This window comes from Somniosus microcephalus, chromosome 30 (assembly GCF_052327205.1).
Source record: "Somniosus microcephalus isolate GS21.2 chromosome 30, FLI_Smic_1.0, whole genome shotgun sequence".
In the NCBI taxonomy this organism is placed as follows: Eukaryota; Metazoa; Chordata; class Chondrichthyes; order Squaliformes; family Somniosidae; genus Somniosus; species Somniosus microcephalus.
Genome location: NC_141016.1, coordinates 18,095,489 through 18,119,057, shown reverse-complemented (window position 1 = coordinate 18,119,057; position 23,569 = coordinate 18,095,489). Strand labels below are relative to the sequence as shown.

The 23,569-nt window shown below is 50.5% G+C and overlaps 1 protein-coding gene across 4 annotated transcripts in view; it reads right to left on the bottom strand.

The window, feature by feature from the left end:
- The window catches only part of LOC147097976 (fibroblast growth factor receptor 1-like), a 268,534-nt gene that overhangs the window by 16,335 nt on the left and 228,630 nt on the right, over positions 1-23,569 (bottom strand). For all 4 annotated transcript variants that reach the window (XM_085971154.1, XM_085971157.1, XM_085971155.1 and 1 more), the window contains 7 exons: positions 19,694-19,890; positions 13,867-14,012; positions 8,792-8,913; positions 7,112-7,222; positions 4,731-4,921; positions 3,832-3,954; positions 182-252 (listed from right to left, as the gene is read on the bottom strand). In XM_085971154.1, coding sequence (XP_085827280.1) covers positions 182-252; positions 3,832-3,954; positions 4,731-4,921; positions 7,112-7,222; positions 8,792-8,913; positions 13,867-14,012; positions 19,694-19,890 — 961 coding nt within the window. The remainder of the gene's footprint in view (positions 1-181; positions 253-3,831; positions 3,955-4,730; positions 4,922-7,111; positions 7,223-8,791; positions 8,914-13,866; positions 14,013-19,693; positions 19,891-23,569) is intronic.

Sequence of the window (23,569 nt, the reverse complement as noted above, 5' to 3'; positions counted from 1 at the left end):
CACGCCTCTGAAGTGCCTTGGGATGCTTGACGCTGTTAAAGGTGCTTTATAAACGCAAGCTGTTGCTCTTCCGTTATATCAAAGCTGTTGCCACGTACATCTGTCAAACTCAAGATACAGCCAGGGTGTAGGTGCTGTGTCGAGCACTCGCTGGTGGATCAGACATTCAAATCATACTTACACGTCACTCTGATGTGTGTATATCCGATCAAACAAGGCTTCTGGGGCCATCCACTTCACAGGAAGCCGGCCCTGTAAAATCAACCACGCGCCAAGTAAAATAAAGCATTAAGAATGGCTGCATGATGAGAAGTGATCTTTGGACAAACGCACACAACAGTTCGGGAAACATTGCACAGTGGGCTGAAGGCTCTTCCAAACAGCACACGTCAACAGAAAGACAATCTTCCACCACGTGCGTGCAACGCGAGTCCATGGCATCACCTCCCTGTTCTACCAGCCCCGCCCCCCACCCCCCCCTCCAAAGCTGCCCTGATTTTGTCCCCGTTAGCCAAGTAGGGTTGCACCAGGGAGCGCTGGGAGTTACAGGTTGAGGACAACAGCATGCCTCGGAATGTATTATTTTTTTTAAATGGCGGCCCCCCCTCCTCCCGTCAGCGGCCGTAGCAACAAGCGGCTTCAGCGCTGCCCAGGCTCTTGCTGCCTCACCTGCATGGAAGGTGGGGCCCGGAGGAGGGCCTGGTGCACAACAACTGTCATCTCGCACACCGGGCACCCGTGGGTGCGTTGTGTCAAGGCAGGCGGTAGTAGGAGGTTGGCAAGTGCCCAATGCACTATACCGTCAGCACAACGGGTGTCTGCATCACGTTACCTGCCTCATAAGGGAATGCTCCCATTAAGTGACATCTATCTCAGGTTTGCTGAGGCCAGCATTCATCCACCAAGGAAGCCCCTTCCAAACCTCTAGGCCCATGAAAGCCAAATAGGCCAAACCAGCAAATAAGAAATCAAAGCACAAAGAGGATTGAGTTGCCTTGGCTTCGAGGGCCATGTATTGGACATCCCTGAATTAGAGGCTTAAAAGACTCTCTGAAACAAAGTTCTTCACCCGCACTGAATGATTTTGGACAACTGCTGTTTGTATGCGGGTAAATGCGGCAGCCATTTTGAGTGCAGTCAGATGACTCACCGGTTAGATTACTAAAGGTAACTCTTCTCCTACTGATCCCGGGGGTGAGGGGAGAACATTTCCCTCACTGCACCCCACCAACCGTAGACACTGCGGATTCGCTGCCCCGTAACACGCCACCACCACCCCCCAAGCCATGATCTCATTAAATGGCGGAGCAGGCTCGAGGGGCCGAATGGCTTGCTCCTGCTCCTATTTCTTAGGTTCTTATGTAAATAAGGCCATTTAAAAAAGCAAAGCGCTGGGGTTCATTTCTGGAGGGATAGAATTGAAAAGCAGAGAAGTCATGTTAAACTTGTATAGAACCTTGGTTAGACCACACTCTTGAGTACTGTGAACAGTTCTGGTCTCCATATTATAAAAAGGACACTGGAGTAGATGCAAAAAAGATTTACTGGAAGGATACTAGAACTGAGGGGAAATACTTCTCAGGAAAGATTGAACAGGCTGGGCTCTTTTCTCCAGGAGAGAGAAGACTGAGGGGGTGACGTAATAGAGGTCTTTCAGGTTATAAATGGGTTTGATCGGGTGGACATAGAGAAGGTGTTTCCACTTGTGGGGAAACCAGAACTAGGGGCCATAAATATAAGATAGTCATTAATAAGTCCAATAGGGAATTCAGGAGAAACTTCTTCACCCAAAGAGTGGTTAGAATGTGGAGCTCGCTACCACAGGCAGTGGTTGAGGCAAATAGCGTAGATGCATTTAAGGGGAAACTAAATAAGCACGAGGGAGAAAGGAATAGAAGGATATGCTGATAGGGTGAGATGAAGAGGGGTGGGAGGAGGCTCGCGTGGACCATAAATACCAGCATGGACCTGTTGGGCAGAATGGCCTGTTTCTGTGCTGTGTAATTCAATGTAACAACGTGGTTGTGGCCGACACTTTGGGGTCAAAGCTTTCAATGGGAGCACATTGCATCCTTTCCCACGGGCCTGCTTGGAAAGGTTTGAGTCTCAATTCTCCATTTTCGCCTTTGGAAGTGTACTGGATGCTTCACGAAGAGGGTTTCAGGAGGTATATACACCATTTGCATTGGTCAGTGAATTATTAATAATGGCATAAACTTAGGATTAGTACTAGCAGATGAAGTTCTTCCAACAAAGGCTGAATTAGAATATGGCACGCACGTGGCTATTGAGGTGTGTAGATTACACCCTTAAAAGGGACTTAGACCCTTGAAGAGGGAGAGTAAATAAGGATTAGGGTTAGGGTTAATGTTGGGGAAGATACAGGGCACATGTGGAGAGAGTCGGGCAATGGGATTAGCTTTGGATTGCCCTAGCAAAGGACTGAAAAGGCAAAATAGGGTGAGTGACCTACTTTTGTGTTGTTAAGATCCTTGGGAAAGAGCAGGGAAAAATGGGATTGGAATACAGGAAACTTTGTGCTATCCGGCACCGAGCTGTTGCCGTCCCATCAAAACTGCCGGACAAACCAGCGCTAATGTTGAAAAATACGGAGATTTTGAGCTCCGTATCTGGCAACAAACCCTGTGCTTCTAAACAGTCGGCCGTACCTTGCAAGCATCTCTGTAGCTTAGCAACAGCTTCAGCGAGACCTTGCAGAGCCTGACTGGTGAAAGAAAAGCAACGAAAAGAAAAAAAAACTAATGAAACGGCTCCTGATTTTTGCCGGTGGCTCGAGCATTCCGGACAGTTAACCTCTGTACCTCGTTCTGGGGCGGAACTAGCAGTGGCGTAGGCACGATGGGCCGAATGGTGCCCATCTGTTGAAATCTCTCACACAGAATAGTACAGCACAGGAGGAGGCCATTCGGCCCCTCGAGTCTGCGCCGGCTCTTTCGAAGAGCAATCCAGTTAGTCACATTCCCCGCTCTTTCCCCATATCCCTGCAATTTTTTCTCCTTCAAGTATTTATCCAATTCCCTTTTGAAGGCTACTATTCAATCTGCTTCCACTTTCTCGATTCCTTTATTTGCCAATCTCGAGCAGGAGCCACCGGCTTTCTCAACAAGCGTCATGGACCGCCACCCAATGCACCATCCTCACGACCCAGAGGAAAGCCTTGTGCGGGCCAGGGGGCCGAGGCAGTCTCAACCTCAGCAGCGTTAACTCCCGGCCCCGCCAGACTCACGTCCAAAGGCGGAGGGAAAAGCAGATGGCTGGTGGGAGGGATCAGAACGTCAGGCAGCAGGAGGCCCAAGGACCGAAGGAACGCACCCCAGGAGGGGCGGGAAGGGTTCGGGAGGGCCTCGCGATCGGGGGGAGGAGGGTAGAGGGAAGCCTAAACTCTCCATGTGGGGCTCAGAAGAGCACTCCTCATACTTGCTCCTCCTGACCCTAGATGGGAAAAAAAGCGGACCATTTTGGGCCTCTTCTGGCCCCGATCTTCCTGCTCGTTTGCCCTGGTGGGAAGCCACAATACCTTCCCTGCTCAGGCCTCTGCCTGTCCTTCCCATGGGAAGAGCGCGGAACCTCGGCGGGTGGGTCCCATGGGTAATTTTAACCGCCTGTCCACTTGGCCGGCAGGGTTAAAATCGCCCCCCCGAAACGTCCGAGGAAGGTTGCACTGTTGATAAGTCTGGCTACCGTCCATTCGGCGAAGAGGCACAAAGATACAGAGACACATGGGCAAAGAGGAGCAGCCGAGGGTCGGGAGCGCAGTGAAGGCTGGCCTGTGCACCGCTCACGCTCTGACACACAACGAGAGACGCTCACGTTTGTTGTCTTCTTGTAGTAATCGATGTGGTGGATGTCTCGTGCCAGCCCAAAGTCGGCAATCTTCATCACGCTATCTTCTGTCACCAGAACGTTTCTTGCAGCTAAATCCCGGTGAATGCACTATGGAGGAAAAAAAAACCCCCGTTAACATCTGGAACTAGAGACATTCGAAGCCCACTAAACACTTGCCTTTCGCCATCTGACGAGAGACTCTGGACCCAGCTAGCACAGCCATCGGCTTCAATTCTACACTAGAGACACTTCTTTGATGGAAATGGCCAGCGGCTTCAGGTTCAACCAGCTGTTTCAGGGTCCGCAAACACACGAAGAGCTCGGCGATAACGCACGGTAACGGCTGCTCCATGTGGCCTCCTGTAACTCTCCGCTCGGTGCCACATTCTCGCGTCACCCCGAGGGAGTGGAGGGTCGGGGGGGGGGGGGGGGGGGGGGGAGGAGAGAGGCGATAATGGGTCAGACACGAGCTCCATCACATCCCTGCCAAATCTTACGACCTTCGGATTTCCCGGCGGAAGCGTCGGGTGGTTTTAGATCCCTCAGTTGCGCATAGCAGTGCTGGATGCCTGTTTATCCCTGGTGTCTACCCCACTGGCAGAAGAGTGGTGTCAAACGCCACTGCCATCAATTGCGGAACAACTGTTTGCACCAGCTGCAGCAACAATGGCGCTAACTTTTACAAAACAAATTCCGGACCTCCTCAGCCACCTGAGGGAGCATTCCTCTGCCCTTCCAGAGAGGCTCTGCCAGACAACCCGCCCCCATAATTATTCAAATGAGCCCGTCTTGCCTGGCCGAAGGCAGGCCCACATTCCACACCAGACCGTGTTCTGCGTTCCGAAGCAATAACATTGAACAGGCTCCGTTGGTGCATTTCCTACCTTTTTCGACGCGAGGTACTCCATGCCTCGGGACACCTGGTAAGCACAGGACACCAGGTCTTTGAATGACAGCTGTTCGTCGGGTAAGTGTGTGGGGTTGTAACAGTACTCCATGCCGGGGGGCCGCCGGGCTCGCAGGTATTCACGCAGGTTGCCCTTGGAGGCAAACTCAACGATGACGTACAGCGGGCCTGCAGAAAAAGCATTCAAAGTCAGCCTTCAACCGGAGTGGGGGGGCGGGGGGAGAACGGAAAGGAAGGTAGGAAGGATAGAAAGAAAGGGAAAGGAAGTAAAAGAAATTGCATTTCTATAGCGCTTTTCACACCCTCAGGATGTCCCAAAGCGCTTTACAGCCAATGAAGTACTTTTTGGAGTGTAGTCACTGTTGTAATGTAGGAAACGCGACAGCAAGCTCCCACAAACAGCAACGTGATAATGACCAGATAATCTGTTTTCTCTGAGGGATAAATATTGGCCAGGACACCGGGGATAACTCCCCTGCTCTTCTTCGAAATAGTGCCGTGGGATCTTTTATGTCCACCTGAGAGAGCAGACGGGGCCTCGGTTTAACGTCTCATCCGAAAGACGGCACCTCCGACAGTGCAGCACTCCCTGAGCACTGCACTGGAGTGTCAGCCTGGATTTTGTGCTCAATTGTCTAATATCACCCATCACCGCCCCAGCCTCCGCTCATCTGTTGCTGAAACCCTCATCCATGCCTTTGTTACCTCCAGACTCGACTATTCCAACACTCTCCTGGCCGGCCTACCATCTAGCACCCTCCGTAAGCTTGAGCACATCCAAAATGCTGCTGCCCGTGTCCTAACTCGCACCAAGTGCCGTTCCCCCATCACCCCCTCTACTCGCTGACCTACATTGGCTCCCGGTTCGGCAACACCTCAATTTTAAAACTCTCATCCTTGTGTTCAAATCCCTCCATGGCCTCGTCCCTCCCTATCTCTGTAACCTCCTCCAGCCCTACAACCCTCCGAGATCTCTGCGCTTCTCCAATTCTGGCCTCTTGTGCCTCCCCCAATTTCCAACGCTCCACCATTGGCGGCCGTGCCTTCAGCTGCCGATCCCGAAGCTCTGGAATTCCCTCTCTAAACCTCTCCGTCTCTCTAACTCTCCCGCCTCCTTTAAGACGCTCCTTAAAACCTACCTCATTGACCAAGCTTTTGGTCACCTGTCCTAATATGGCTCGGTGTCAAATTGGCTCCTGTGAAACGCCTTGGGACGTTTTACTACGTTAAAGTAAATGCAAGCTGTTGTTGTTACCCTGTATCTGGCGGTGTGCTAGGGAGTGCTTAATGCTGACACTTGGTGCCTCAAAGGGGAAGAGGTCCAATCCACAGCACTGAAGACCCGCACCTCAATAAGCACAAGACCCAACAAAACTGGGACCTTGCTAGTCTGTATGGGTTGGTGTTGAGCTAATACATCCCAGATAGGGACAGCAGTAAGGGTCCTGCCCTTAGTGACTGTGGCACCTCCCAATCAGTAAAAGAAGGCATTCGTTGCTGAAAAGGCCAGCATTTATTGCCCATCCCTAATTGTCCTCGAGAAGGCGGTGGTGAGCCGCCTTCTTGAAACGCTGCCGTCCATGTGGGAAAGGTGCGCCCACAGTGCTGTTAGGGAGGGAGTTCCAGGATTTTGACCCAGCGACGATGAAGGAACGGCCGATATGCTTCCAAGCCAGGATGGTGTGTGACTTGGAGGGGAACTTGGAGGTGGGGGTGTTCGGGTTTGGGAGGTGCTGCCGAAGAAGCCTTGGCGAGTTGCTGCAGTGCATCTTGTAGATGGGACACACTGCAGCCACGGTGCGCCGGTGGTAGAGGGAGTGAATGTTTATGGTGGTGGATGGGGTGCCAATCAAGCGGAAGTGCCCAAGTGTGGGTGGCACTGATCAGGGTTGGCCTTGGCCGTGCTGTGCCCCACAGTCGGACAGTCTCCCTGCAGAGGCCTACACACCATTAACAGCCAATAGGGGGAGTTGCCGGAGAGGGGGCCTATGGAAACATAAACCAGGAAGGGATTAACACCTTAGGATGGGGAGGGAACCAACACAGCTTGTGCGCATAACACCGCTTTAAAACATGTTCAAGTGCTTAGCAATATATTAAAGGGGATATTGTCAAGAAACAAATAGCACTTCAGAACCAGACAAAATAGATTTAACGTGGGGCTAAAGAAATGACAGGAAGAAATGACAGGAAGTGTAACAGAATGAGAAGGACTCCTGTCTTGAGTGTAGACTGCAGACAGTTTGAGAGGGAGGCAGCCCTGGTGACTGATGGCTGACCCAAGATGGGACTGAATGTAGAAAACCCTACCATTTGATCTGATCCCTTCAGCATCCCAACCCTTACTGCTGTACTCACCGTCCTGAGTGCAAGCCCCCAGCAAGTTAATGATGTTCTTGTGTTTCCCAATCATCTTCATCATCTCCATCTCCGAGATGAGGTCAGACAGGTCCTTCTCTGTGGCATCAGCTGTGAAGAAAGGGAGTGATGTGAGCGTTCAATTGGGTCTGTGACCTCCCTTAGTAGCCAGCGAGTCAGAGCAAATGGGCCTGCAAGTGTCACATTGGTGCAGGCCCATTAAAATGGCTGGTGCCCACACAACACCGAGCCTCCTGAGACCTGGCACACAACGTACCAACTTCCATTTCTAAACCTAGCGATAGAGCAGTGTGTGGGGAGGGAAGAATCACTTTGATTCGGTCCTGAGGGAAGCTTAACCTCTTCACTGCCATGTTGCATTTAGAGTAAAGGGCTTTTTAATGCGTTAGTTTTATCTCCGCCTCTCCGGATGGGATACAGGTGCCTGCTGCCCTCACCCAACTGACTGTTCTTTATACGTGGCCACAGATAATGAGCATTGTTAAGCTATTCACCCATGGAAAGCAATACAACGAAGCCCGATGCTGTCCTCATACCTGCTCTTCCAGCCAGTGATGCTGGATTGCGATCAGGGGTGGGAACTTTGGCTGCTTTGCCCCCATACCCTAGCCCAGGGTTGGTGAGGCTAATGATCGCGCCCCCTGCTGCCACGGGGTCAAGTAACTTGGCGCAGACCAGGGATCTAAGCTGAGCTCCCTGGGGAGGGTTTATTTGAAAGGACTCCTTCGACCCCATTCAGATAAAGCTGGGGAAGGGGGGGCAGTGACACAATGTTGACTAGATTGGAGGGTTTAATGAGTTGCTCACTGGCTAATGCGGTGCCGGTGACCAGAGCAGCAAGACTGGGTGAATGAAGCCTGTCTAAATATTTGCAAAACTCTTGGGGAACATGTGAACAGAAAATGCCAGCTTCTCTCTCACCACATCCTGGCAACTGTGCGTGAATTGGGTCCGTGCTGTTTTATCTGCCTTTACCTAGATGTGACGAACTGGCACTGCCAATTGGCAATTCATGACTGGTTGGCAAATGCTGAAAAAGTGTCAGGCGAGGTAACTGGAGCGCCAACGTGTCTATTGCCTTCTAACCTGCCGACCAGGCTGAATTTTATAGGTGGATAAATCACCGCCATGCCCCAATACCCGACTGTGCAAAGGCAATGCATGGAACTGGACGTGGAAAGAAGGGGGCAGCTTCGATCCCTGGTCGGTGCGGAGTCGTCTGACCTCAGCCAAGGCAGTGGCAGCGACACAACAATTGGCCTCAATGTGCCCAGGTTTCAATCAGCCAGAGATCCTGTCCGCGACCATTAAACAGTGACCTCTGCTGGAAAGGGTGCATCTGCAGTAATGATCCAGCTGTGTCAAATACCCGGTCCGCACTCACTCTCCAGGCTCAACACGAGGCAAATGGTCGAGGCAGATTTTTCGGGTACGCCACCTTATGTAAGGTAGGCCAGCACACAAGTTACCCAACCTGGGAGAGTAGTTGATCAAAGACAAGAGACCATTGGAGAATCCTACATGGCCCCCACCTCCCAATTCATGTTCTTCATTGTGAAGCATCACCCACCAGTTCAAATGCTTCCAATTGACAGAAACTGTGCAGCAACCGATGCCACCTGCGAGTTCAAACAGGCCACTGGACAAACTGGCACTCACCTTTCAACATCTTCACGGCCACCGTGACTGGCTTGCTGGGCTTATCTTTGTCAATGCCAATGGTCTCTCCCATCACCACCTGGCCAAAGCACCCCTCGCCAAGTGGCTTACCCAAGGTCAGCCTAAGAGGGATCAAAGAGAACACAGCGGGTTAAAGCGCACACAACACAGTTTGCTGAATTTCAGGTTTATTATTTCCCCCTTTTGTCCCGTCCCTCTTCCCTTGTGGCACGCACACCGCCTGTGGTTTATGTCACCGGGATGCTGACTACTCTTAATGCAGCTGCTTACATGGGAACAGGAGGAGGCCATTCAGCCCCTCGAGTCTGCTCCGCCATTCAATAAGATCATGGCTGATCTGTGACCTAACTCCATATACCTGCCTTTGGCCCATATTCCTTAATACCTTTGGTTAATAAAAATCTATCAATCTCAGGTTTAAAATTAACAATTGATCTCGCATCAATTGCTGTTTGCAGAATAGAGTTCCAAACTTCTCATCCTTTGTGTAGAAGTGTTTCCTCACTTCGCTCCTGAAAGGCCTGGCTCTAACTTTTAGGCTATGTCCCCTCGTCCTAGAATCCCCAACCAGCAGAAATAGTTTCTCTTTATCTACCCCATCAATTCCCCTTAATATCTTGAACACTTCGATCGTATCACCCATAACCTAAATTCCAAAGAATACAATTCTATTTTGTGTAATCGCTCCTCGTAATTTAACCCTTAGAGTCTGGGTATCAATCTGGTAAATCTACGCTGCACTCCATCCAAGGCCAATATATCCTTCCTAAGGTTTCGTGCCCAGAACTGAACACAGTACTCCAGGTATGGTCTAACTAGGGCTTTGTATAGATGTAGCATAACTTCTACCCCCTTGTATTCTCATCCTCTAGATATAAATGCCAGCATCCCATGTGATGGTTGTTTGGAGAGATGTGGGGAAGCATCTAGCCATCAGCCAGCACCTGCCCTTGGCCAGGAACTAGAGGGGGAACAGTATACACAGTATCCTCACATCCAGAACATGAGAACAGATTGAGAACCAAGTGGGATACAGAAGCGGAAAAGGCCATTCTGCAATTGAGAGAAATCAGTGACAGGTAGAAGGTCCTCATTCTCGTAAACTCAATCTCCCATTATAGGGCCCAGCACTCTTCTAATGTTCTGCCTGGCAGGTTAATCCAAATATTTCACACTCTTCGACTAAAGAAGTTCTTCCTAATTTCTGTTTTACATCTATGTCCACCTGACCCTCTCTTCCTGCTGGCTAAAGATAGCCGGTTTTATCCATCTCCAGGGAGTCAATGCAACACCGCCAACCTACATCACTCAACTCTGACCCCATTCTACCCCTTTCAGCCAACTGCATTAGATCAGACTTCTCCATTCTAAAGTGCTTTGTGCAAAGTGGGGGGAGGAAAGAGGGGGTGAGCTATGAAAAATAAGATTGGAGAAGTTTACGCTCTGCAGTCTAGAGGGAAGGATGCCAAAGGAGGGATTGTGTGGGTATGTACAAAATATTAAATGGGCCGATGGGGTAAATATTACCAGAGAAGACAGAATTTAAGCATGTGAAAAGTAAACTGTACAACAGATTTTGGGGAGCACTTGTTCAAAGAGTGGTAAGTGTTTGGAATAACCTGCCGGGTGGACATACAACACAAGGGGCATTCAAAAGGCAGCTGGATGCTCCAATCGGAGAGTTGGATACTCGAGGGATGCACTTCAATGGGCCAAATGGCCTCAGCTCATCCTCCATTGTTCCATCTTATTCACCAAAGACCTGCTAAATCCCCAACAGCAGCAGTCCTTCTGGTGTGTCGTACCTAATCTGCACCTAACAGTACCCCTGATCTGTCCCAAGCATTTCAATGGCCATCAATCTCATCAAAGATCAGATATTCTGAAAAACACATAGATCCACAAAGCAGCGAACTTGGGATATTTTAATTCCCCTCTGTCGTCAGTCTTCAGTCAGCCATTATTCCTCTGGTCTTCCCCATTTCTGGCTCTGTGTAGATGTTGGAAAATAATAAACATGGAGACACAGTGTCAGCTGTGGCTCAGTGGGCAGCACTCTCGCCTCTGAGTCAGAAGGTTGTGGGTTCAAGTCCCACTCCAGGGACTTGAGCACATAAAGCTAGGCTGACACTCCCAGTGCAGTGCTGAGAGAGTGCTGCACTGTCGGAAGCGCCAATATTTCGGATGAGACGTTAAAACAGAGGTCCCGTCTGCTCTCTCAGGTGGACGGAAAAGATCCCGTGGGACTATTTCGAAGAAAAGCAGGGGCGTTCTCCCCGGTGTCCTGGCCAATATTTATCCCTCAATCAACATAACAAAAACAGATTATCTGGTCATTATCACATTGCTGTTTGTGGGAGCTTGCAAATTGGCTGCCGCATTTCCCACATTACAACAGTGACTACACTCCAAAGGCTCTTTGAGACGTCTGGTGGTCGTGAAAGGCGCTATATAAATGCAAGTCTTTCTTTTTTTTCCCCATTGAGGAGTTCCTCCCACCCGAGACTGATCCCCTCCAACCCAGGACAGATCCCAGCAACGAGAGAAGCCATCAAGCTGAAGTAGACCCCATCAATCTCACCAAGCCAAGGCAGGTCTTATCAAAGCTAAGATAGATCCCATCAATCCAAGCCTCGTCAGTCTAAGGCAGAGCCCATCAGTATAAACAGAAACCATCAGCTAATGATCTTTGAATGCATTTCTCTGGAAGTAATTAACTGTGGCAGGTTCACATCACTTAATGCCTGGAGAGACGACATTCCTGTTAATGCTAGCTAAATGTTTGGGTATTTACACTAGACATTCTCCTTGCATTCAGTGTCAACAATCATTCCAGAAAGCGCACCCCACATCCCCAAAAGTGTGCCTTTTGCTGCCCAAAATCTGTAGCAAGACTCAGAGGTCAAACAGAGCACCATTCCTGGTTTAGTGGAATATACTACATACGGACATGCAATCTCCTCGACTTTAGTGAGTGGTGTTCTAACACTCCATCAGACCATGGCTTGGCTATAAACCATGAGACAAATTAATTGAACATTAAACAAGTAAATGGTTAGGACTCTGTCGAGACAGTCCCCCTAAAATTCCACAGGGGGATCTCCCAGTCACTCCTCCCCCCGCCCCCTAAACCCCATAACTCTGACAGGACAATAGCGGAATCGCTTCTCTGGGAACGCCACCAAGCTCCTACTAGACCTACAGCAGGACAATGGGAGAACCCCTCGTGGAGGTTCAGAGCCAGCACCATTACAATAATTAGCGACAATCTTCTGAAAATGTTGCCCAACAACAAAAGGCACATCTCCCGCTCTCACCCTCACTGTAAGGTGACCTCTGAACTGGCAACTCGCTACCACCGGTGACCTCTGACTGGACTCATGGGCCTGACGCCTTCGGACGGACTAGTGAGCTGAGCACGTGCAGCTAAATGCAAACCTACAACCCTGTAGCTGTCGGCTACAGACCGGTCAGTCAAAGGGTAAGCAAAGGCTTACGGTTCCGTCCCTCTCGCGTACCGGAGAGGCCGTCAGCACAGATAGAGTTGTTAATCAAATGTCAAACTTTAAAAAGCTCCATAGGATGACCGACGTGAACTGACTCACTGATTAGTTCCGAGCACTTCAATGAGTTCCCAGCCAATGACAACTGCAACCATCAATCTATCCTGACCTGTGTCTGTCAGTCTGGGATGTATATTCTCCGCAGCCTGCAGAGACAGCTGTCAGAGACCAATTTTAACTGAGATCCGCAAGAAAGAACCCGTCGCGGACAAAACTGGCCATCAACCACAACCCCCCTCAAACTGCAGCCTGCAGAGCTTCTCCCGTTTTCCGGCTGGCGTTTTCAACAGTCCAGTCCAGGTAAACACAGGCTGGATCCAAGTACAACATTGCAACACATCAAACCGTTCTCTGTTCCCACTGCAAACGGGAGCCAGTGCTCGGGAATGGGCCTCTGCTGTTCCAGTTATGAGCAGCCCTGGGCCAGATACAGCAAAAGGAAGGTCCCTTGGCTCGGTCCCAACAGTGTGGCTCAGTCCCACACATAGATGGATTATTGGGCTCTAGGGGAATCAAGGGATATGGAGATCGGGCAGGAAAGTGGAGTTGAGGTCGATGATCAGCCATGATCTTATTGAATGGCGGAGCAGGCTCGAGGGGCCGTATGGCCGACTCCCGCTCTTACTTCTTATGTTCCGACCTCTCGGCCTGTCCTGCACCAGTGTGAGCTCAGCACCTCCTGTCCCCAGCGATGATCTATAGCCTCTCAAGCGTCCGACTGATAATTCGGGCTGGCTCGAGTAGGTTGCTGACCAAGCGTGGCAGGAGCAGCTGCAATCCCCACCCCAGCGTTAAATACATCCCGCAGCAAGTTGATTCAGCGCACTTGCTGTCCAATGGGCCGCCTGCACTCCTTCGCAAACCTGACTGCAGTTACACCGCACCGGGTACAAATTCCCAAGTGGTCTGAAGCTCCCTACGAGGGGTGGGGGGGGGGGGGGGTGGCTGGTCTCACGCCCTCTCAGCTGCAGTGCGGCTCACAACCCGACTCCCAATTCTCACTGACGTTTGGTGCGGCTTTGAGAACGGTTGGGTTCTGCGGGGAGCAAAAAGCTGCTTCAGGGCTGATTCCAAGGCCGGGCCTTCACCCCAACCCTTCCGGGTTAGAGTGGGGGGCCCTGCCCCAATTAGTCCCAGTCAGAGGGCGGCTTTTGCAGCCAAATGAGTCACCCAGTCCATCCCAGGTATCCGTGCACGCCCAGCGCACGAACTGCAGCCAATCCAGAGATTAATCAACAGACAGTGGCATGTTTTTTTTTATATAAGTCTGATCACATTTGGTGCACGTTCTATTTTTCATTCCGTTTCCTGTTATTGTTCCGACTGAATGAATTATTAACTGGTGGAAAGATTGGCAGTGTGGTACAGGAATCCCGATCCACATTGGCATCCCGGTCGCAGGCCAATTTCTTGGCTAGCCAAGATCGAGGCCAGCGCCACTGTCGGAACCACACAAGACTGGCCGCCGGCACAGGCGCGCATCGCACTCACTTGTCTCTGGAGAACTCCCAGCGCGGGTCTTCGGGCAGCTCGTACTCCGAGACCCCCGCCAACATCGGGGTGCCGCTGGAGGAGTGTCGGGTGGTCCGGACCAGCAAGACCCCCGAGTGCATGGAGGAGCTGGAGTCGACGGACACCTGTGGTGGGATAGACAAGACACAGGCGGTTAGAGTCTGCACAAGGGGTCTGGAAAGAGCAACATCTGGCATTACACTGTGCTCGGGTGTGAAAAAGTTGAAACTTTGGCCCCAACCTTCAGTCCCCTTCCCGTTCACTCATTCCCCCAGCTCACCACTCTTTTAAAGTCAAGTTGAAGAAAGTAGCTTTTGGTCAAGAGATTTTTCCCTTTTGCAGCTGCGGGTCTGAGCTTGAGCTTCCGCGCTGCCACCCATTTATTTATTGTGGCTCGATTTGGGCCTCTGAAGAGCAACCTCTGCTGCAAAACTCCAACACAAGGGCTGGTTGTATTGACAAATGTAAGAAGTCACACAACACCAGGTTATAGTCCAACAGCTTTATTTGAAATCACAAGCTTTCGGAGTGCTGCTCCTTCGTCAGGTGAAGGAGCAGCGCTCCGAAAGCTTGTGATTTCAAATAAAGCTGTTGGACTATAACCTGGTGTTGTGTGACTTCTTACATTTGTCAACCCCAGTCCAACTCCGGCATCTCCACACCATGGTTGTATTGAAGTCATTGCGTCGCAAGTGGAGGCAAGACTCAAGGAGGTCGAGTCTGATGCTACTGCTTTTGCCGGTCACCCATGCCCATGAAAACACTCCGAGCTTCGCAGAGTTTGTTGAGAATAGACAGAACCTCCCTACCTAGCTTATTCCAGTGTGTGCGCATTTGAGTGTATGTGTGCATTTGAGTGTGTGTGTGCGTGTATTTATGTGTGCGCAGTTGTGTGTGTGTGTGCATTTGAGTGTATGTGTGCATTTGAGTGCGTGTGCGCGTGTATTTATGTGTGTGCGTTGTGTGCGCGCGTGTGGCGTGGGCATGTGGCGTGTGGGTGTGGCGTGTGTATATGATGAGTGACAGGCAGCCTGGCATTGAAATTCAGAAATAAACAGAAAATGCTAGAAATACTCAGCGGGTCAGTCAGTATCTGTAAAGCAAAAATTCAGTGTTTTTTTATGTCTGGGCAAAGGATTACATGATCTTCCCTGCACTGTATTTCTAGCATTTTCTGTTTTGATTTCCGATTTCCAGAATCTGTAGACATTCCCCCTTACTAACTTTCTTGCCGGCAGTGGAGGGATATTTTTAGTCTCCAGCCAACACATCCCTCCCAGTTAGTGGCAATCCCTTTCCTGTCCCGGGATCACCGCTGATTCTGGACGTCTTCGCTGATGCTCGGGGTCCTGAGTTTCCGTTGCAGTTCCCAGTCTGCGATTGGGTTTCACACCGTGTCCTGCCTGGAGACACCATCTTGGTCACGTTTGTAACGCGATGGGAAGGTCGGGTTGGGAAATACATGGAGCCCTGGGAACTTTGCAGAACTTACATCTATTTGCTGGGTGAAGCTGAAAATCTTGTAGCTCGTGACTTTTTAAAAAGATGCAAAACACATCTGTGAAACATAGATTTTTGTTTTCTTTTAAGAAGTAGGGGCTTGCAGTCCTTGTATAACTCTCCTGGGTGGAATGAGCCCCTCCCTCCCTATTTACACCGTTCCTCTCCCAAAGGATGGAGGGTGTCTTCAGTGTGAAGACGTGACTTGGTCGCCACAAGGACTGTGCGGTGGTCACTCCTACCAACACTGTCATGGACAGATGCATTTGCGACAGGTAGATTGGTGAGGACTTGACAAAGCTCTTGACGGGGTAGATGCTGAGAGGCTGTTTCCCCTGGCTGGGGAGTCTAGAACCAGGGGGCAGAGTCTCCGGATCAGGGGTCGGCCATTTAAGACAGAGATGAGGAGAAATTTCTTCACTCAGAAGGTTGTGAATCTTTGGAATTCTCTAACCCAGAGGGCAGTGGATGCTCAGTCGTTGAGTATATTCAAAGTTGAGATAGATAGATTTTGGGCACTCAGGGAATTATGGGTTCAGACAGGAACGTGGAGTTGAGGTAGATGATCAGCCATGACCTTATTGAATAGCGGAGCAGGCTCGAGGGGCCGTATGGCCTACTCCTATTTCCTATGTTTCAAAGTGCCACCTCGTGCCTGGGTATGGGCGCGCAACCACCCTCTGCCAACAGCTCGTGAGCGAGTTCAGGCACTGAGTGTTGGCATGTCATCGAGGAACGGAGGAAGTCGTTTCAGAGTCCAAACTCCACACACGTGCACTGGTAGGCAGCGGCAGCAGTCCATGGGGGAGGGGTGGGGGTGGGGAAACCTGACCTTTCACCTCTCTGACTCAGGAGCGCTGAGGCCAATTGTTCTGCCCCAGCTGGGCCGTTCTGGCTCAGCGCGGAATGGTTGACCGAGTAACGATGAAGTGACGGACCTGGGAGCCCGATGCCAAGTGCAGTGTCCCCTCAGCTGTCACTGGCTAGCCGATAGCTGCCCGGAGATTGAACAGGGACCATCCTATTCGGCTTGGCACCACACTGTGTGCTGCATTTACCTAGTGAGCTGTCGATTGGGGAACTTACTAAACACTTTTTTTTATATACATAAATGACCTGGATACTGGAATACAGAGTAGAATTTCTAAATTTGTCAATGACACCAAACTTTGGGGGGGGGGGGGGGGGGGGGGGGCGGGGAAGCAAACAGTGAGGATGATACCAATCGACTGCAACAGGACATAGAAAGGCTAGCAGAATGGGCAGACAAGTGGCAGATGGAATTTAATACACAGAAATGTGAGGGAATTTAATAGAAAAGTGTGAGGAGATGCATTTTGGCAGAAGGAACAGGGAGAGGCAATATACACTTAATGGCACAGTTTTAAAGAGTGTGCAGGGACAGAGGGACCTGGGAGTTAATGTGCATCGGTCCCTGAAGGTGGCAGGGCATATTGAGAGAGTGGTTAACAAAGCATATGGGATCTTGGGCTTCGTAAATAGAGGTATTGAGGACAAAAATAGAGAAGTTATGCTGAACCTTTATAAAGCGCTGGTTAGGCCACAACTGGAGTATTGCGTCCAGTTCTGGTCCCCACACTTTAGGAAGGATGTGAAGGACCTCGAGAGGGTGCAGAGGAGATTTACTAGAATGGTTCCGGGGATGGGGGATCTTAGCTACAAGGACAGGTTGGAGAAGCTGGATTTGTTTTCATTAGAGCAAAGGAAATTGAGCGGTGATTCGATAGAGGTGTACAAGATTATGACGGGTTTGGATAGGATAGACAGGGAAAGGCTGTTCCCACTAGTAAACGGTACAAGGACATGGGGACACAGATTTAAGGTTTCGGGCAAGAGATACAGGGGGGAAGTGAGGAAAAACCTTTTTACACAGCGAGTGGTGAGGACCTGGAACTCGCTGCCGACGGAAGTGGTGGAAGTGGAGACACTCAATGTTTTCAAGGGGAGACTGGATAGGCACTTGAGGGAAATAAACTTGCAGGGCTACGGGGATAGAGCGGGGGAATGGGACTGACTGGATCGCTCTACAGAGAGCTGGCACGGACTCGAGGGGCCGAATGGCCTCCTTCTGTGCCATTATGACCTCACAATCTGCTAAGGCACATCAAGTCCTCCTCCACCTCATGGAGAAGAGCTGGAAAAGGCTCAGCTCATCACTTCTCCTTGGGTTCTTCGTCCTCATTGTACTCGCTCAATATCACCCGCTCGTTCCATGGCGCTTTTTGCCAAAATCCTGAACGGAGCAAAGCAGTTACTGGAATGTAAACACTATCCAATTTACTGGAGACCCATGCAAGTAAAGGAGATTTGATTTAATGTGATGCACTGCAGTGACAAGCTGATCTCACCTTTCTCTCGATGCTGAAGTGGCTTTTTATTTTAAGGGAAGCATTACTGTGGGGGATGGGAGAGCACTTTTAATCTGAAAGTACTCCTGACATAAATAATGGAATGAGGTCGAAGCTCTTCGCCCAGTGAGGAGACGCTCCTGATTCGGCTGGTATAGAGGGAGCACTCCTGAAGGACACAGTCCCTGATTCTTTTGGTTGCCAAAAGCCCACAAATACCAGAACTGAGAGGTTACACCAATCAGGGAAGACTGAACAGGCTGGGGCTCTTTTCTCTACAGCGGTGACCTGATAGAGGATTTTAAGATTAAAAAAGGTTTCGATAGGGTAGATGTAGAGAAGATTTTTCCACTCATAAGAAATAGGAGCAGGAGACGACCATTTGGCCCTTCGAGCCTGCTCCGCCATTCAATAAGATCATGGCTGATCACGAGGGAGTCCAAAATTAAGGGCCATAAATATAAGATAGTCGGGAGAAACCGCTTTACCCAGAGAGTGGTTAGAATGTGGAACTCCCTACCACAGGGAGCGGTTGAGGTGAATAGTATAGATACATTTAAGGGGAAAACTAGATAAACACATGAGGGAGAAAGAAATAGAAGGTTATGCTGATAGAGTTAGGTGAAGAACGGTGGGAGGAGGCTCATGTGGACCAGTTGGGCTGAATGTCCTGTTTTTGTGCTGTCAACTCGATGTAACTCATTACATGTAACTCAGCGAGGACTCGCGTGGCACGGTTGGATGGACACTGGTCTTTGACCTGGGTTCAGAGGCAGCCCACAATGCCGGCCCCATGTGGAGCGAGGCCGCACAGTCTCAGTTCAGTTCCTCGCATGCATGAGGCAACACAACACTAAACAGGCCCGAAACTGGGCGGTCTCACTCAGGCACGCACATGGCCTCAGTGAGGAGAGAGGGTAAAGATGACGCACTGTGTTCTTCTTAGGGAGGAACTAAGGCACATTGTTGGGAGGGAGCTCGACTCTGCTGCCAACTGGAGGACGCTCGATGCGGAGAGTGGGGACCTGGAAAGAGAGAGAGTGTTTCACTCCTCAGGGTCCCAGGTCAGTTCTTGTCTTAATGGGAATACGGGGCCTCTCCCTGGAAGTGTTCCATTCTCCGGTACCAGCTGCTGGAGGATACCGCATGCACATCGCAAACCAGAATGGCAAACGTAGTGATCAGGAAGAGCTGTTCTGTTCTGTGGGGAGGGAAATACACTTCACACACCTCACAGGTTGATGTTACGACCAACAGTTCAATGTCTGACCTTCCACTGTTCTGCAGTATCAGTGCAACGACCCCTCCTTTTGACAAGGTCACATAACATTGCCCCAACCCAAGCCTCCACTAATCTTGCTCTTTAACGAGTCCCCCTTGAAGGTAGGGAGAAGCAGCCCGGATGGCACAGCTTGGCCAGCTGGTTGACCATGGAGACATCACCGCTGAACCCAATCCCATCCTCACCTCACGTTCAACTTGTAGCAGGAACCACTGGACAGCGAATAGATTAACTGCAGTGCCTAAGCCGCTATCTCAACTGAGATCAGGCAACTCACAACAGACCAGAGATCGGGGTGGGGAACATCCTTAGCTTTTGTGTGGCACCGCAGCAGGATGTTAAACCCCTGACCATTGGGCGGGGGGGCGAGGGGTAGCTGCAAGAGTTTAATATCTCTGCCATCCCAACCGTGACGGGATGTCAGGGCACGGAGGCACGTTTTGGGTTCAATTTCCATTTGGCGAGCGGGCAAAGTCAAGACAATCTGGGCTCGTCACTACGTTGCACCGTAGACTGCGCCGGACTAGAGTGCTCCTCCGACGAGGCTGCGATGCCCATCCGCCCGGACTGAACTTGGCCAAAGTCAAGCCGGCACAGTTTCATTTGGGAGGGGTGGGGTAAAGTTTTTTTGAACTCTTTATTTACTTTCTGTTACCTGTCTGCGCAGGGGAATGCTCTTGGCCAGCTTGTGCACGGCCAGCTGGCTGTTGAAGTCGGGCTTCTTGGCGGTGCTCTTCATGCGGATGATGACTGCGGTCACCACCATGCAGGACGTGAGGAAGGCCCCGGTGCAGTAGATGATGATCTCCAGGTAGACGGGCGAGGACAGAGGGGACGGTTTATCCTCCATCACTGGGCAGGTTGGAAGAAGAGCTCGTTTAAAGAAGCAGAAAGAAAAACCACACCACCGCACATACGCAACAGCGACACTCTTAACGCAGCAGGCCAAAGGTCACACGGCGGATGCAGATTCACATGCTCCGAATGTTTGCAAGCTGGGAGAATTGACGGCGAGCTGCCAGGGGGCGCGTTGCAAAGAATAATCAGCCCTTTCTGCTGCCGCTAATGGAAATGCTGTTCTCTGCATTCCTGTTGCCCTCATTTCTCACGCATGCAAGACATTGTAGTTGTGCATCTTTCTAACCACTAATGAGCACCCGACGAGACTGCTTGATCGGGGATCAAGACACAACACAGTTGTTGACGCTATTCAAATAGATCGCCATGGCATGTAACATTTCAAGTTTCCCATTATTTCTAATGATCTCCCTTACTAAGGAGCTTCGACCTAGAGCGCTGGCCGATTATTCACCGTGACCCCAATCCCCGCAGGGGCCACCAGACATAAAGAGCGGAAAACCTAGCTGATGTTTCCTCGCCCAAGCCTGGGGATGAATCAGAAAACTTGACACCAACCGGGGGGGTCGAGCCTGGATCTCAAGTACTTAGCGTAAGCAAACTGGGAGTGAGAACAGGCCACCTGGCCCATTAAAGCCACTCCATCGCAGATTATTCGATGATTGTTCCACCAAGAACTCTCCCTCCCTCCCCTTCACCAATTGTTGACCCCCAACTTTAAAGAAAACCATTGGCGCTCCTCTGAAATCAAACAATCCACCAGTGCTGCTAATATCTCTATTGACCCTGAATCAACGACCTTCTCTGGGAGTCTGCTACATTATCCAACGGGAATTTTTCCTCCAATCTCGTGATCAAGGCTTGCGAACGTGCTGTGCGCGTCCCCCAAATCCTGTGCTCACTGTCCTAAGTTGACCAGCTTGCTGACTTCAGTCTTAGCCACACCTTTCGTTATGTTGAAGACCTAGATCACTTCATAGCTTTCCTCCCCCTCCCCCCAGTGAAAATAGCTGTGGCCACCTGGACCTTTCTTCACAACTAAGGCCTGGAGTCATGCTGCTCATTCGTCTCCCAGATTCAGGTCCTGGCCTCACCACTCATCTGCAGAACGCCAGTATAACTCTGTTCTGACTTGCGATCCAATGCTCTCCAGATGCACCCCAAGTGCCATTGTCGATGACACAATGTACGAAAGAGCTGTTTTCAGGGAATGATCAGGGATCACTCCCAAATCCTTTCTTCAGCCACTACAATGGATCCCGTTGTATGTCATCCAATCCTTTTTTTTTGAAGTGGTGATGCCACTCTGAGGGGAATTGACTGAGATTCGGCTGGTCTAACCCTACAATTGCACAAAATAAGATCCTTTCATTGTGTAAGTTTGAATGGACCACCCTTCCTTGAAATGTTAGCGGTATCACTCTTTTAAAGGGAAGGAACTTGCGTGGATCCCAGTGGGGTTAGGCCTACTCATCCCACAATTCCTCTGGCCTACAACACATCAGGGCCCTTCCATGTCATGTGACCCCCCCGGTGTTTGGGGCCGAGCGCCGCTGACCTCAAAGGAGGTGCAAGGTCAGTGGTTCAATTAGTATCTCTGGCTGTTAGGGTACACACCTCACACCAAGAAAAAAGTTGAAGTGCAGCATTCAACTTGCGCAACTTGTCAACCAGTCCACCACTAGTTTGAATCTGCAATGCCAGGAGATGCCCAAACACCACGGCATCTTTCCTGCCTGAATCACAATCGATGGGCAGTCCAAGTAGGTTTTTACTTGACTCCTCCCAGTAGATGCTGGGAGGCTGTATCCCCTGGTTGGAGAGTCTAGAACTAGGGGAGTCACAGTCTCAGGATAAGGGGTCGGCCATTTAGGATTGAGATGAGGAGAAATTTCTTCACTCAGAGCTGTGAATCTTTGGAATTCTCTACCCCAGAGGGCTGTGGATGCTCAATCGTTGAGTATATTCAAGACAGATCAATAGATTTTTGGACTCTAGGGGAATCAAGGGATATGGGGAACAGGTGGGAAAGTGGAGTTGAGGTCAAAGATCAGCCATGATCTTATTGAATGGTGGGGCAGACTCAAAAGGCCATGCGGCCTTCTCCTACTCCTAGTTCTTATGTTCTTATACTTTGTCTCTCCCCTTCCCATCCCCCCCGAATCGTGCTGAGCTAGTTTTCACGAGTGCTGGGCACCCTCAACACTAGTGATTCTCCCTGTCCGAGCCTCGACGGTGAAGGCTATTTGGTCACAGAGAGGGGCATTAGAGCCAAGTTGGACTGAGTGTTTGCAAGGACATCAACACATATCCACACTTCCAGCAGGGCTCACTCAGTGATCAGGAGTGGCTGGTTTTCCCCATCCCGATCCAGGTGGGAAAGAGTCTGATTCTAGCACCCTCCAGCTACCCCACCCTGCAACCCTTCAACATGTGGTGGGGAAGTCCTGCTTCATACCTTGTTGGTTCGAGCGACAGCGGTTAAAGCACACCAGAGCTGATCACGGCAGTGGTCATTTACAAGGCTGCACTTAGAATCATAGAACGATACAGCGCAGGAGGCGGCCATTAGGCTCATCGCGCCTGTGCTGACTCTTTGGAAAGAGCTGTCCAATTAGTCCCACTGTCCCCCTGCCTTTTCCCCAGAGCCCTGCCAATTTTTCCTTTTGAAAGTTACCATTGAATGCCTCTGCCACCATTGGTGTAGAGTCATTGTAGGAAAGGGATCCAGTGAGACACAGCAGTGGGGTCAACGGGCATTGGAGACAGATGTCAGGAGACACGATACATCTCACAGGGTTACTCTACTTCATGGACTGTGTGGGAGACATGAGGCCTGTGCAAAGTGTCGTGAGTGCGACCGACTTGCTGAATACACCAACAGATGGCCTGTGTGCGTCAGGCCCACAACAGGGATAAGCGTCTCATCAAATAGGACCTCTGGCACTTTTTAAAAATTGTGAATGTGTGCAACGGACCAGCAACAATTTCCTGTACGGCGCTGAATGGCAGTGCCACAGGGACGTGGTTGAACAGGCAGTGCCAGTGGCCGTCGACAGCCACCACCTCAAAAGTAGCAGAGATGGTGGCAGGCAAAGGGGATCAAACAAGGCAAAGATCAGAGAAAAATACAAGGGTGATATGACACAGATTGGCAAGGGGACACTGAGAATGTGAGGTGGTCAGAGAGGGACAGACGTGTTTGAGAAAAGGAGGCCTCGATTTTCAAGGGGAAGGTTGCGGGGGAGCCCGGTAATGGGCAATGAACCTGGCAAGGTCGGGGGATGTGGAGGGACTAAATTCAATAAATGGATAGAGTCCCGCTCGACACCTGGCCAGAATGACTACCTGGCCGGCTGGTGGGAGTGGGCTTCGGGTGGCAGGTGGGGGCCCACAGGAACGATCCCCAGCAGTCAGTCAGGGGGAGGTAGAAGTCTCTGGGCAGGGATCGAGGGTGGAGGGAAAGAAAGGAAAAGACTTGTATTTCTAAAGCACCTTTCATGACCTCAGGATGTCCCAAAGCGCTTTACAGCCAATGAAGTACTTTTGAAGTGTAGTCACTTGTAATGTAGGAAACGAGGCAGCCAATTTGCAAACAAGAAGCTCCCACAAACAGCAATGTGATAATGACTAGATAATCTGTTTTAGTGATGTTAAATTGATGTATAAATAT